This window comes from Rhinopithecus roxellana, chromosome 7 (assembly GCF_007565055.1).
Source record: "Rhinopithecus roxellana isolate Shanxi Qingling chromosome 7, ASM756505v1, whole genome shotgun sequence".
Lineage (NCBI taxonomy): Eukaryota > Metazoa > Chordata > Mammalia > Primates > Cercopithecidae > Rhinopithecus > Rhinopithecus roxellana.
Genome location: NC_044555.1, coordinates 100,970,688 through 100,985,916, shown reverse-complemented (window position 1 = coordinate 100,985,916; position 15,229 = coordinate 100,970,688). Strand labels below are relative to the sequence as shown.

General features: G+C 44.0%; 1 protein-coding gene across 1 annotated transcript; it reads right to left on the bottom strand.

Annotated features, from left to right (window-relative positions):
• Positions 1 to 8,519: 8,519 nt before the first annotated feature.
• Positions 8,520 to 11,388, bottom strand: LOC104659773 (histone H2B type W-T-like). Its single transcript, XM_010359889.1, has 3 exons — positions 10,871 to 11,388; positions 10,386 to 10,444; positions 8,520 to 8,829 (listed from the first exon to the last, which is right to left on the bottom strand). The coding sequence occupies exons 1-2, from the start codon at positions 11,359 to 11,361 to the stop codon at positions 10,408 to 10,410; spliced, it is 528 nt and encodes a 175-aa protein (XP_010358191.1). The 5' UTR covers positions 11,362 to 11,388; the 3' UTR covers positions 8,520 to 8,829; positions 10,386 to 10,407.
• Between the last annotated feature and the right edge of the window lie 3,841 nt (positions 11,389 to 15,229).

Here is a 15,229-nt window from a genome sequence, read left to right as displayed (position 1 = left end):
GATGGCGAGTGATGATGAGCATTTTTTCATGTGTCTGTTGGCTGTATGAATGTCTTCTTTTGAGAAATGTCTGTTCATATCCTTTGCCCACTTTTTGATGGGATTGTTTGTTTTTTTCTTGTATATTTGTTTGAGTTCTTTGTAGATTCTGGATATTAGCCCTTTGTCAGATGAGTACATTGCAAAAATGTTCTCCCATTCTGTAGGTGGCCTGTTCACTCTGATGGTAGTTTCTTTTGCTGTGCAGAAGCTCTTTAGTTTAATTAGATCCCATTTGTCAATTTTTGCTTTTGCTGCCATTGCTTTTGGTGTTTTAGACATGAAGTCCTTGCCCGTGCCTCTGTCCTGAATGGTACTACCTAGATTTTCTTCTAGGGTTTTTATGGTATTAGGTCTAACATTTAAGTCTCTAATCCATCTTGAATTAATCTTCGTATAAGGAGTAAGGAAAGGATCCAGTTTCAGCTTTCTACTTATGGCTAGCCAATTTTCCCAGCACCATTTATTAAATAGGGAATCCTTTCCCCATTTCTTGTTTCTCTCAGGTTTGTCAAAGATCAGATGGCTGTAAATGTGTGGTATTATTTCTGAGGACTCTGTTCTGTTCCATTGGTCTATATCTCTGTTTTGGTACCAGTACCGTGCTGTTTTGGTTACTGTAGCCTTGTAGTATAGTTTGAAGTCAGGTAGCGTGACGCCTCCAGCTTTGTCCTTTTGACTTAGGATTGTCTTGGCAATGTGGGCTCTTTTTTGGTTCCATATGAACTTTAAAGCAGTTTTTTCCAATTCTGTGAAGAAACTCATTGGTAGCTTGATGGGGATGGCATTGAATCTATAAATAACCTTGGGCAGTATGGCCATTTTCACGATATTGATTCTTCCTATCCATGAGCATGGTATGTTCTTCCATTTGTTTGTGTCCTCTTTGATTTCGCTGAGCAGTGGTTTGTAGTTCTCCTTGAAGAGGTCCTTTACATCCCTTGTAAGTTGGATTCCTAGGTATTTTATTCTCTTTGAAGCAATTGTGAATGGAAGTTCATTCCTGATTTGGCTCTCTGCTTGTCTGTTACTGGTGTACAAGAATGCTTGTGATTTTTGCACATTAATTTTGTATCCTGAGACTTTGCTGAAGTTGCTTATCAGCTTAAGGAGATTTTGGGCTGAGACGATGGGGTTTTCTAAATATACAATCATGTCATCTGCAAACAGGGACAATTTAACTTCTTCTTTTCCTAACTGAATACCCTTGATTTCTTTCTCTTGCCTGATTGCCCTAGCCAGAACTTCCAACACTATGTTGAATAGGAGTGGTGAGAGAGGGCATCGCTGTCTTGTGCCAGGTTTCAAAGGGAAGTTTTCCAGTTTTTGCCCATTCAGTATGATATTAGCTGTGGGTTTGTCATAAATAGCTCTTATTATTTTGAGGTACGTTCCATCAATACTGAATTTATTGAGCGTTTTTAGCATGAAGGGCTGTTGAATTTTGTCAAAAGCCTTTTCTGCATCTATTGAGATAATCATGTGGTTCTTGACTTTGGTTCTGTTTATATGCTGAATTACGTTTATTGATTTGCGAATGTTGAACCAGCCTTGCATCCCAGGGATGAAGCCCACTTGATCATGGTGGATAAGCTTTTTGATGTGCTGCTGAATCCGGTTTGCCAGTATTTTATTGAGGATTTTTGCATCGATATTCATCAGGGATATTGGTCTAAAATTCTCTTTTTTTGTTGTGTCTCTGCCAGGCTTTGGTATCAGGATGATGTTGGCCTCATCAAATGAGGAAGGGAGGATTCCCTCTTTTTCTATTGATTGGAATAGTTTCAGAAGGAATGGTACCAGCTCCTCCTTGTACCTCTGGTAGAATTCAGCTGTGAATCCATCTGGTCCTGGACTTTTTTTTGGTGGGTAGGCTATTAATTGTTGTCTCAAATTCAGAGCCTGCTATTGGTCTATTCAGGGATTCAACTTCTTCCTGGTTTAGTCTTGGGAGAGTGTAAGTGTCCAGGAAATTATCCATTTCTTCTAGATTTTCTAGTTGATTTGCGTAGAGGTGTTTATAGTATTCGCTGCTGGTAGTTTGTATTTCTGTGGAGTCGGTGGTGATATCCCCTTTATCATTTTTTATTGCGTCTATTTGATTCCTCTGTCTTTTCTTCTTTATTAGCCTTGCTAGCGGTCTGTCAATTTTGTTGATCTTTTCAAAAAACCAACTCCTGGATTCATTGATTTTTTGGAGGGTTTTTTGTGTCTCTATCTCTTTCAGTTCTGCTCTGATCTTAGTTATTTCTTGCCTTCTGCTAGCTTTTGAATGTGTTTGCTCTTGCCTCTCTAGTTCTTTTAATTGTGATGTTAGAGTGTCAATTTTAGATCTTTCCTGCTTTCTCTTGTGGGCATTTAGTGCTATAAATTTCCCTCTACACACTGCTTTAAATGTGTCCCAGAGATTCTGGTATGTTGTATCTTTGTTCTCATTGGTTTCAAAGAACATCTTTATTTCTGCTTTCATTTCGTTATGTACCCGGTAGTCATTCAGGAGCAGGTTGTTCAGTTTCCATGTAGTTGAGCGGTTTTGATTGAGTTTCTTAGTCCTGAGTTCTAGTTTGATTGCACTGTGGTCTGAGAGACAGTTTGTTATAATTTCTGTTCTTGTACATTTGCTGAGGAGTGCTTTACTTCCAATTATGTGGTCAATTTTGGAATAAGTGCGATGTGGTGCTGAGAAGAATGTATATTCTGTTGATTTGGGGTGGAGAGTTCTATAGATGTCTATTAGGTCCGCTTGGTGCAGAGATGAGTTCAATTCCTGGATATCCTTGTTAACTTTCTGTCTCATTGATCTGTCTAATGTTGACAGTGGAGTGTTGAAGTCTCCCATTATTATTGTATGGGAGTCTAAGTCTCTTTGTAAGTCTCTAAGGACTTGCTTTATGAATCTGGGTGCTCCTGTATTGGGTGCATATATATTTAGGATAGTTAGCTCTTCCTGTTGAATTGATCCCTTTACCATTATGTAATGGCCTTCTTTGTCTCTTTTGATCTTTGATGGTTTAAAGTCTGTTTTATCAGAGACTAGGATTGCAACCCCTGCTTTTTTTTGTTCTCCATTTGCTTGGTAGATCTTCCTCCATCCCTTTATTTTGAGCCTATGTATGTCTCTGCATGTGAGATGGGTCTCCTGAATACAGCAGACTGATGGGTCTTGACTCTTTATCCAGTTTGCCAGTCTGTGTCTTTTAATTGGAGCATTTAGTCCATTAACATTTAAGGTTAATATTGTTATGTGTGAACTTGATCCTGCCGTTATGATATTAACTGATTATTTTGCTCGTTAGTTGATGCAGTTTCTTCCTAGCCTCGATGGTCTTTACATTTTGGCATGTTTTTGCAATGGCTGGTACCGGTTGTTCCTTTCCATGTTTAGGGCTTCCTTCAGGGTCTCTTGTAAGGCAGGCATGGTGGTGACAAAATCGCTAAGCATTTGCTTATCTGTAAAGGATTTTATTTCTCCTTCACTTATGAAACGTAGTTTGGCTGGATATGAAATTCTGGGTTTAAAATTCTTTTCTTTAAGAACGTTGAATATTGACCCCCACTCTCTTCTGGCTTGTAGAGTTTCTGCCAAGAGATCTGCTGTTAGTCTGATGGGCTTCCCTTTGTGGGTAACCCGACCTTTCTCTCTGGCTGCCCTTAAGATTTTTTCCTTCATTTCAACTTTGGTGAATCTGGCAATTATATGTCTTGGAGTTGCTCTTCTGGAGGAGTATCTTTGTGGCGTTCTCTGTGTTTCCTGAATTTGAATGTTGGCCTGCCCTACTAAGTTGGGGAAGTTCTCCTGGATGATATCCTGAAGAGTGTTTTCCAACTTGATTCCATTTCCCCCCTCACTTTCAGGCACCCCAATCAGACGTAGATTTGGTCTTTTTACATAATCCCATACTTCTTGCAGGCTTTGTTCATTTCTTTTTCTTCTTTTTTCTTTTGGTTTCTCTTCTTGCTTCGTTTCATCCATTTGATCCTCAATCGCTGATACTCTTTCTTTCAGTTGATCGAGTCAGTTACTGAAGCTTGTGCATTTGTCACGTATTTCTCGTGTCATGGTTTTCATGTCTGTCATTTCGTTTATGACCTTCTCTGCATTAATTAGTCTAGCTGTCAATTCTTCCACTCTTTTTTCAAGATTTTTAGTTTCTATGCGCTGGGTAAGTAATTCCTCCTTTAGCTCTGAGAAGTTTGATGGACTGAAGCCTTCTTCTCTCATCTCGTCAAAGTCATTCTCTGACCAGCTTTGATCCGTTGCTGGCAATGGGCTGCACTCCTTTGCAGGGGGAGATGTGCTCTTATTTTTTGAATTTCCAGCTTTTCTGCCCTGCTTTTTCTCCATCCTTGTGGTTTTATCTGTCTCTGGTCTTTGATGATGGTGACGTACTGATGGGGTTTTGGTATAGGTGTCCTTCCTGTTTGATAGTTTTCCTTCTGACAGTCAGGACCCTCAGCTATAGGTCTGCTGGAGATTGCTTGAGGTCCACTCCAGACCCTGTTTGCCTGGGGATCAGCAGCAGAGGTTGCAGAAGATAGAATATTGCTGAACAGCGAGTGTACCTGTCTGATTCTTACTTTGGAAGCTTCCTCTCAGGGGTGTGATCCACCCTGTGAGGTGTGGGGGTGTCAGACTGCCCCTAGTGGGGGATGTCTCCCAGTTAGGCTACTCAGGGGTGAAGGACCCACTTGAGCAGGCAGTCTGTCCGTTCTCAGATCTCAACCACCGTGTTGGAAGATCCACTGCTCTCTTCAAAGCTGTCAGACAGAGTCGTTCGCGTCTGCACAGGCCTCTGCTGCTTCCCCTGTTGTTTTTCAGCTGTGCCCTGTCCCCAGAGGTGGAGTCTACAGAGACAGGCAGGTTTCCTTGAGCTACTGTGAGCTCCACCCAGTTCGAGCTTCCCAGCGGCTTTGTTTACCTACTTAAGCCTCAGCAATGGCAGGCGCCCCTCTCCCAGCCTCGCTGCTGCCTTGTGGTTAGATCGCCGCAGACTGCTGTGTTAACAATGAGGGAGGCTCCGTGGGCGTGGAACCCTCCTGGTCAGGTGTGGGATATATTCTCCTGGTGTGCCCGTTTGCTTAAAGCGCAGTATTGGGGTGGGAGTTACCCGATTTTCCAGGTGTTGTGTGTCTCAGCTCCCCTGGCTAGGAAAAGGGATTCCCTTCCCCCTTGTGCTTCCCAGGTGAGGTGATGCCTTGCCCTGCTTCAGCTCTCGCTGGTCGGGCTGCAGCAGCTGACCAGCACCGATTGTCCGGCACTCCCTAGGGAGATGACCCCAGTACCTCAGTTGAAAATGCAGAAATCACTGGTCTTCTGTGTCGCTCGCGCTGGGAGTTGGAGACTGAAGCTGTTCCTATTCGGACATCTTGCTCCGCCCCCCCCGGGGTCCTAGTTTTACAGTGGCAAAGGTTTGGGCTGTATTGTGTTCTGAGGGTCTCTGAGTAAAGTAGAAATTCTAAGTGATGAACTTGCCCATGTAGCTGATTTCTAGCGTTGGAGCTCAGGGCCCAATATCCCAAAATGAGGGCTTCAGAAGTAGTTTCAGGTGAAGAAGATTTTCTCCGACATTCTTGGTCCTCCTGTCTCTCAGTCCCATTCAGCCTCAGGGGCTAAACACAGAGACCAGAAACCCTCTTCCCAAAGGTGGGTCCTTGAAACCAGAAGCTCTTTTTTCTAAAGATAGTCACAAAACCTAGAGACGGTATTGTAATGTTTTCCACATTTTCATGTAAAAACTGTCCATGAAGAAATGATCTAACCTATCTTGTTTGAATGGAAGTCACAAGACCCTCATTCCAGAGGGTGTCCTGCCCCATATCCGGGAGGAAGGACTGTGCGCTCAGATAGACCAAGCAGAGTCTAGATGGACAGGCCTTGCCGGGTTTCCCCGACTCCATTTATTAGCATGAGATCATAGCCTTTTTGTCCCATCATATTTCTACACAACTGTCCGTACTCCTTTGAGTCGACGCATAAAAATAGATTGTTTCCCATGTATCTTCGGCTATTAACACTAAAGGCTCCTGAGGATACACTTCGAGTAAGCTGGTACGCCTTATGTCCTATGGATCTGCCTTTTGTGACTTGAGTTTTCAGTGACACTTAGGAGGACCAGGGGGAGTCTTGGCCAACACACTGACACACTGAGAAAAGTATTTAGGATTTAATCTGGTTACTCCTAGATGCGTATAGTAAATGGGAGAGAAGAGAGAGAAATTAGCCAACGAAGCACTGAGGAGAAGGAAACCAGCACTGGATGATTCAGAAGGTACTCAAAGTATGCCAATACCTGGTCCTGGAAACAGGTGCGAGGGTGTGCCTGGAAAACCATTAGCCTGAGAGGAGAGGCATGTGTCTCACGGATCCAATCAACCATCTCTGCAGAAGTTAGGAATTCAGATAGGGGAGATATGAATTATCAAGGAAGATCTGTAGACAACTTCTTGTCTGATGGCCTGGACTCATGTGAATTCCATGGGAAGCCAACAATTTTTTGAGAATTTTATACCAGAAAAGTGTTGCCAGACTGGACTGAACGGGGACAAGGATGGCATGAAATGAAAGGAGGCTGTTAGTGTTCCTGGATTGTACCAGCAAGAAAGGAACTGACTGGGGTACCCAGCTGTGACCATTTCTTCATTTTCCAGAGAGGGAAGAAGGACTCCAAAGCTGGAAGAGAGGGTGGCATGGCCGTCACTGCCCCCAATAACCAGGGGCACGTTACTAGGGGACTGGGACGTCTCTCTCTTGGTCCCAGAAACAGAGGTCACCTCCTGAGTTCCAGGCATTGGTCTCACCTCCTCGGTTTCAGAGGGATGGATGGGCTGAAGCAGCCCAGGCTGGGGGAAGAGCTCCCACCCCGCTGCCCAGGGCATAGGGTGTGAAGCTATTAGCCCACTGGGCCTGAAGGACAGACCATTGAGCCCAAGCAGAATCTTTTCCATCCTTAGAATGTAATGGAATTTGCTCCCACTAGGTTTCAGAGTGCTTAGGGCCCACGTACTCCAGTAGTTTTTCAGATTTCCTGCTGTTCGTTTGACAAGCCCTATTTGGTTCCAGTCCCACAGCTGTCTTTCAGAAGCAGATAACTTGTCTAGCTTCACAGGTGCAGTGGTGGAGAAACTTCCCATCTCAGCACGAGTCATACCTGGAGACTCACCCATTCCAGATACAGAAGATTATCAGGTGAGATATTGGAGAACTGATGTTGGAGTGAGTTAAGACTTTGGGGATGTCGTGATGAAATGAATGTATTTTCTATGTGAGGATGTTAATTTGTGCCGTGCAGTGGATGCAGAAGATGTACTGTTATGGATGGAGTTGTGTTTCCCTATAATTCATAGGAAGAAGTCCCGGCCCCCAGTGTTTTAGAATGTGACCTTATTTGGAGAGAGTCTCTAGTCAGGTCATGTGGTTAAAGGGAAGTTATGAGGGTTGACCCTGCCCAACAGGGTTGCTCTCCTTACAAAAAGGTGACAATAGGTATCCAGAACTGTGAGATGAAAAACACACAGTGTTTAAGTCAGACAGTCTCTGGAATATTTTTGCAGCGGCCCTAGAAAACTAATAAAATACACCTCCATCAACAGCATTAAAAGCATACAACCCATCGTAGAACCAAAGAAACACACTCATCTAATCACAGGTTTCCCCTTCATCTCCCATTGAACATCCCTGGACAACTAACTCTTCCGAGTTCAGACTGGGAAACCTGATCACACATTGGGCTGTAGCTCCTCGGCTGCAGGTGACTCACTGGCTGACACAGATCCGAATGGAGCTTGTGCTGCTCCATCGGACAGCATTCCATCATCCCCAGGATGCATAGAGGCCAGGCATGAAGGTCTCCAAAAACAAAAGATTCTAGTCTGAAAAAGAGAAGAATCAGACAAATCTAAGCAAGTGGGATTCTATTTCTAGGGAACCGAGAATAGGCAATGTTCCTTAAAATTTTTCATCTCGTTTTCTCTGTACTGTCTTTGGGTCCCTGCTCATGTTTACAAAAGAACTCCATGGTACAGGGAGTGCTGATGAAAATATTGATTGGACTATGTTTGTCCTATTCATCCTATTTTCCGTACATTGATACTTCTTATTTGTTGTTTAAGCCATAAAGCTCTTTCCCTTACTTTGCGCTTTCAGTAAGCTACAGCTTGACATCACGATTGCTCACTAGGTTCCCCTTCTCAATCATCCCCTGAAATGCTGTAGCAGATGTGTGAGCTTCCTCTGCCAATCTTCACACCAAAGCAGCCTTTTTCTCTTTCTTCCTATAACTCACAGGCATCAGTCCCCTTGAACTCTCACGCTTCACTCCCCACAGCCCAATCAGAGTTCATTGTCAACACTGTTTTACTAATTCTCCTCGTTCATATCTGAATTTACAAATGGGAAACACACGCTCCAGGGTAAAATATCCCAAAAGATATGGTTTCAGAAAAAGACACGTCAAATTACCCAGTAGACATGCAAGGATAACTTAGAAATTTATTTGTACATCCCATTTGACAGAAAGATTGGCGCTTTAGAGCAAAACAATTAGCATAATGAGAAATAAGTCACTCAGTGAGATGTGGTGCTTTGGACCAGGTACACAGCTCTGTTTCTGGATAGGAACAGGGTTCTGCCAAGTGTCTTTGGTTTTCAAAGTGTTGCTCCAGACATGTAGGATCACCTGGCGGCACCGTCCAGAGCGATTTAGTTGTTGCTGTCTTCATGGGGCTTTTTCTTGGTCTCCTTGTGCAGTGAGCATTTCTCTTCAACTACTTTCATAACACTTTTCTAATATTCTGAAAAAACAAAGTAGGAAATCCCGATGAGGGGACTTCTTGGCTCTCCATCCTTTCTCTATGGATCCCAAGTGGAGCTCTGGAGGTGACCTGACCACATTGCCCAACTGCACTATTCAGGGAAGCTCTGGCTACTATCCTGCCACGCCCCCATTTCACTCTTGACCAAACTGTCCTCTGACAAAGGTAGAATAATCTGTGTGGCTACGGGTTGGGCCCTCTGGGGTGTGTCTTTCCCACTTCTGATGGGCTCAAGAAAATTTTGATTTCTGTCATTTATCCAGCTTTCATTTCACGATTTGACTGAGAGTGCCACCCTTTACTGGTTTCTACATATAAAGGAGAAGGGTTGTTTATGTGATGTTTCAAAATTCACGAGAAACATTTGACAAAAATGGCCACATGTCGAGCTTCAAGGCACAACATAATAAATTCCTGTGAGTTACAATTCCAGAGTATGTTCTCTTGTTGAAATCCTCGGCAGCTATAAATCGATTGAAAACAAAAGCAATGGGAAAGTCAGCAGCTACCTTGAATTCAGCAATACACTTCTAGGAAAAAGTGCTAAAAGTACAAAGACTTGGGACCCAGAAGAAAACACAATGAAAGGTAACCTATATGAACATTAACATGAATATTAATATGCAAATCTCTTGAGGAAATAAGCATTATCTGACTTCTCATAAAGGCTGAGCAAGCTCTGCAAAACTTGATGCTAGGGGCAAGAAACATATCCTACTCCTGCCTTTGGATGCATATCCTTAAATGACCATGGTTAGAAACACTGAAAACAAAAACATCAGGTAAAGAATCACAACCCTGTCCCTCCAATAACCAGGCTGCATATCAGTGCAAGGCTGTTGTGGGTTCAGCCTGGGTCACTCCCCCTGCATTGTGACAGTGACTGTTGCTCTTGTACTGCGAGTCACTCATTGGCTGCACCACTAAACACTAGGGCATGAGCCGTTTCCGTGGACACACCCTAGGCCTACTGACACAAACCTGGAAGTAACAAAGGTTTCTGTTTAAAAAGAAATGAAAAGATTATCCTCAGGGCAAAAAAAGAACAAACTGCAGTAGTGATTTCAGAATCGAGGAAGCTGGAAAATGAATGGACTCTTGAAAATTTTATTTAGTTGAGGCCGGGCGCGGTGGCTCAAGCCTGTAATCTCAGCACTTTGGGAGGGCGAGACGGGCGGATCACGAGGTCAGGAGATCGAGACCATCCTGGCTAACACGGTGAAACCCCGTCTCTACTAACAAAATACAAACAACTAGCCGGGCGAGGTGGCGGGCACCTGTAGTCCCAGCTACTCGGGAGGCTGAGGCAGGAGAATGGCGTAAACCCGGGAGGCGGAGCTTGCAGTGAGCCGAGATCCCGCGACTGCACTCCAGCCTGGGCGACACAGCGAGACTCTGTCTCAAAAAAAAAAAAAAAAAGAAAAAAAAAAAAAAGAAAATTTTATTTAGCTGTATGTACACTTCAACTGGGCCTCATTTCCTTATTTACATGGATTCGTGACAGGAGAGGTGTTGAAAACGTTTAGGAGGGTTACCTTGCTTCTTGCATCAGTGTATTCACTTTCTCTGCTGCTGTATGGCATATAGTGAAGTTCTGGAAAATTCCACCATCCAGTCACAGGAGAATGAGAGAGAAAAAGGTAAAGATCAGTGCAATAATAATATCACCATAAAGATAACCTAGAAACATAACTAATAAAAATAACGGTTTTGGAAACTGAGGAAATGAATGAAACACGATCACGAAACACCCACTATTTTTCCTTGAAGCAAATTGCACTATAGTTATATTAGAGTTGGCAATGTTTAGTACTGAGGGAAAAATGCTCGAAAAATTGCAGGATGCCACATGCCACATGCCCCCCAAGTCAGAAGGGCACCACCCACCCCAACCTCCTCTGGAGTCCCCTCCTTGGCGAGCCACTGGTCTTTTGGGCCACGTTCGGTGGCTCTACCAAGTCCCTTTGGGTTTCCACGGTGCTCGGGCACTCCTGAGGGAGCACACTTGCTCCTGGTGTACCTGAGGACAGCCTTCGTGCCTTTGGACTCGGCGAGCTTGCCCATCTTCCCCGGCAGCAGCAAGCGCACAGCGGTCCGGATCTCCCAGTCGGTGATGGTCTGGCGCTTGGTGGAGCGGGCCAGGCGACCAGCCTCGGTGGCGATGCGGTCCAGTATGTCATGGACCAAAGAATCCATGACACTCACGGCCTCCCGGGAAAGGCTGAGGCCCTGGTGAACCTGCTTCAGCACCCGGCGGAAATAGGTGGCGAAGCTGTCCCCGCGGCAGTTGGCGTGGCACCTGCGGGGCCCACGTCGCCCTCGCTTCCTCTGCTTGCTCTGCTTCTGGGCCGTCGTGGAGTGGGCCTCTTTGGGCTCCTGGGTGATCAGCTGTTCCTCAGAGGTCATCTCAGAGGAAGGTCCAGCCATGACGGAGACAGCGGCCATTAGATGACACGAGCAGACAATGGCGGTTGTGGAACGGGGAAGCGGGGACCCTTGGGTATGCAGCATGGCTCCACATCATGGGCCAGTTTCACGTCTGATTGGATGAAACCTACCTGCGTTGAAGGTGACTGGATGGTCCCGTTGCTTCGCATCTCATCAACCAATCACAGTGGGCGTCTGCGGGCTAAGCGCCCCTTGTGGCCTAACTCGGAGAAAGCTACACAGACAGATGCCCCACAGGGCAAAAGCACATCCGCCCTTCTCAGCTAATCCGTGTCACACCGTGAGCACTTTGAAGGGTGTCACTGAAAACTCCCAAAGTTTAGCAATTTCAGCTCATGATCCTTGAAGAGAGACACACCTCCTGAGCCCATGTCCATTATACTAGAGGAATGACTGTGGCCACGCGTGGAACAATACTCACCATCTCAGAATCTACTGTTATCCTGGGCTAAACCACCATGGCTTGAGCAGGAACTCCCTGACATGGCCGCCGAGGGCTCCTGGGCATCCAAGGAACTGGCAGTCTGGCTCCTGGCTTCAGTTCTGATCAACATCTTCCGTGAATCAGGAGAACAAGAAATGGCCATAACACAGCCTCCAAGCAGACAATAGAAACAGAAAGGCACTTTTATTAAAAACATATGACAACACTCAACATTGACCAGGTTTTAAAAAAAATAAAGAAAAGGAAAACAAAACAACCACCACAAATCACAACTCAGAAGCTGGAAATGGCTAATAAGTTCAAGAGATACTGGGTTAAAAAAATATCACCTTAAATCTCCTAGGAAACCCCTGAGGGAGAGAAAGGGATTCCAAAAATGAAAATTATGTGCAAGTTAGATAGATAGCTTTCAAAGTCTCTGATAATATATGTAAAGACATTCCTTAAATGCATTTAAGTAACATTAAGTTGCAGGAATGGAACAAAAAAGATTCTTAAAAAATAATGAAGAAATAAAGGTCATCAATGAACTGTCATTTCAAAGGTCAGGCTTTCAAGTGTATTTCCTGTCATATCTTTAACAAACAACTTATTCTACTCCAAACAAATCGGTTCACGATTAAGAAGGACAAAAAGCCTCATTTTTGTTATTAGATAACATCATATATGGTAAACTCCTTGACTGAAGTCTAGTCAACTATTTCTAAACAGTCCCCTTTCCAAACGGTGATTTTATAAATCTACTTAAACGTTTAGCAAGCCAATCCTTCTTTTAGTTTGGTACAAGGCACGAGAGACCTGTCCACAACAGTCTCTGTATTCATATCAGTAAGTCAACATGTTATTTTTCTTTAAAAAAAAAAAAAAAAAAAGAGCAAACAAACAACAGAGAAAGAGACACATCATTTTTCTTCACAATCTGCAAGGTTAAACATCCCAGGGACGCTCTCACTGGTTCGTTTCTGGGTCACCTTCCCACAATTTCAGCCATGGCTGGTGTTGGCGCAAGGGCTGGAAAGCCTTTATTGGCTGAGCCAGGGGTGGCTGTGGCATAGCTGCTCTCACAGATGCTCCCATCATCCACGTGATACAAAAGTATCATATGTAGTTCTTATTTTGTTTCTTTAATTCTTTATTTTTATTTTTGAGACAGAGTCTCACTCTGTCTCCCAGGCTGGAGTGCATTGGTGCTATCTCAGCTCACTGCCACCTCCGCCTCCCAGGTTCAAGAGATTCTCCTGCCTCAGGCTCCCCAGTAGCTAAGACTACTGGGATGTGCCACCACAGCTGGCTAATTTTTGCACTTTTATTGGAGACAGGGTTTTATCATATTGGCCACGCTGGCCTTGAACTCCTGGCCTAAAGTGATCCATCTACCTTGGCCTCCCAAATTGCTGGGATTACAGGCATCAGCCACGGCGTCCTGCCTGTTTCCTTAATTTTTAATATAGTCGTAATCTTTATTGCATCAGGCTGTTTTCTGTTTTATTTTAAGTTCAGTGGTACATGTCCAGAATGTACAGGTTTTTTTTGACAGGTAAACGTTTGTCGTGGGGCTTTGCTGTGGCGGTTATTTCATCACCCAGGCATTAAGTCTAGTAACCATTAGTTATTTTTCCTGATCCTCTCCCTCCTCCCACTCTCCACCCTCCGATAGGCCCCAGTGTGTGTTGTTCCCCTCTATATGTCCATGTGTTCTCATCATTCAGCTCCCACTTATAAGTGGGAACATGCGCTATTTGGTCTTTTGCTTGTATTAGTCTGTTCTCACGCTGCTATGAAGAAAGAGCCGAGGCTGGGTTATTTATAATGAAAGAGTTTGAATTGACTCACAGTTCACAGGGCTGGGGTCCTCACAAAACTTACAATTATGGTGGAAGGAAATGCAAACACTTCCTTCTTCTTGTGGTGGCAGGAAGAAGCAGTGCAGAGCGAAGGGGGAAGCCCCTTCTAAAACCATCAGATCCTGTGAGAACTCACTCACTATCGTGAGAACAGCATGGGGGAAAGCACCCCCACGATTCAATCACCTCCATCCGGTCCCACCCTTGACATGGGGGGAGTATGGGAATTACAATTCAAGGTGAGATTTGGGTGGGGGACACAGAGCCAAACAGTGTCACTGTTCTTGCATTAGTTTGCTAAGGATAATGGCCTCCAGCTCCAGCCAAGTCCTTGCAAAGGACAAGATGTTGTTCTGTTTTATGGAGGCATGGTATTCCACAGTGTGTATGTACTACAGTTTCTTTATCCAGCCTATCATTGACGGGCATTTGGGTTGATTTCACGTCCTTGCTGTTGTGAATAGTGCTGCAATGAGTATACACATGCACGCGTCTGTATAATAGAACGACTACTATTCCTTTGTGTATATGCCCAGTAATGGCATTGCTCGGTGAAATGGTATTTCAGACTTCAGGTCTTTCGGGAATTGCCACACCGTCTTCCACAAAGGTTGAACTAATTTACACTCCCCAAAGTCAGTGCGTAAGCATCCCTTTCTCTCCACAAACTTGCCAGCATCTGTTATGTTTGCCAGCATCATAATAGCCATTCTGACTGATGTGAGACGATATCTCATTGTGGTTTTGATTTGCATTTCTCTAATATCAGTGATGTTGACCTTTTTTTTATTTGCTTGTTGGCACTATGTAGGTCTTCTTTTGAGAAGTGTCTGTTCATGTCCTTTGCTGATTTTTTAATGGGATTCTTTATTTCTTGTAAATGTGGTTAAGTTCCTTACAGATGCTGGATATTACACTTTGTCAGATGAATCGTTTGCAAAAATGTTCTCCCATTCAGTAGGTTGTGTGTTTACTGTGTTGAGAGTTTCTTTTGCAGTGCAGAAGCTCTTTAGTTTAATTAGATACCGTTTGTCAATTTTTGCTTTTGTTGGAATTTCTTTTGGCATCTTAGTCATGAAATCTTTGCCTGGTACTGGTGCCCATGTCCTGAATGGTGTAGCCTAGGTTGCCTTCCAGGGTTTTTATAGTTTTGGGTTTTACTTTTAAGTCTTTAATTCATCTCATGTTAATTTTTGTATATGGTGCAAGGAAGGGGGTCCAGGTTCAATCTTCAACCTATGGCTAGCCAGCACATCCAGCACCATTTTTTGCATAGGGAATCCTCTCCACATTGCTTGTTTTTGTGAGGTTTGTCGAAGATCATATAGTTGTAGGTGTGCAGTCTTTATTTCCGGGTTTGTCATAAAATAATAATAATTTCTGCTTTCTCTATTATGTTATATTGGTCTGTCTGTCCGTTTTTGTACTGGTACTGTAACCCTTGAGTATAGTTTGAAGTCAGGTAGCATGATGCCTCCAGCTTCCTTCCTTTTGCTCAAGATTGCTTTGGGCTATTTGGGCTCTTTTGCTGATTTTGGGTGAACTTTAGAATATTTTTTTCCAGTTCTGTGGAGAATGTCAACGGTAGTTTAATGGGAATAGCATTGAATCTGTAAACTGCTTTGGGCAGTATGGTCATTTT

Coding starts and splice junctions, on each gene's coding strand:
- LOC104659773 (XM_010359889.1), bottom strand. CDS start 11,361: ATGCTGCATACCCAAGGGTCCCCGCTTCCCCGTTCCACAACCGCCATT. Junction 10,445..10,870: donor GGCACGAAGGCTGTCCTCAG/GTACACCAGGAG, acceptor GGAATTTTCCAG/AACTTCACTATATGCCATAC.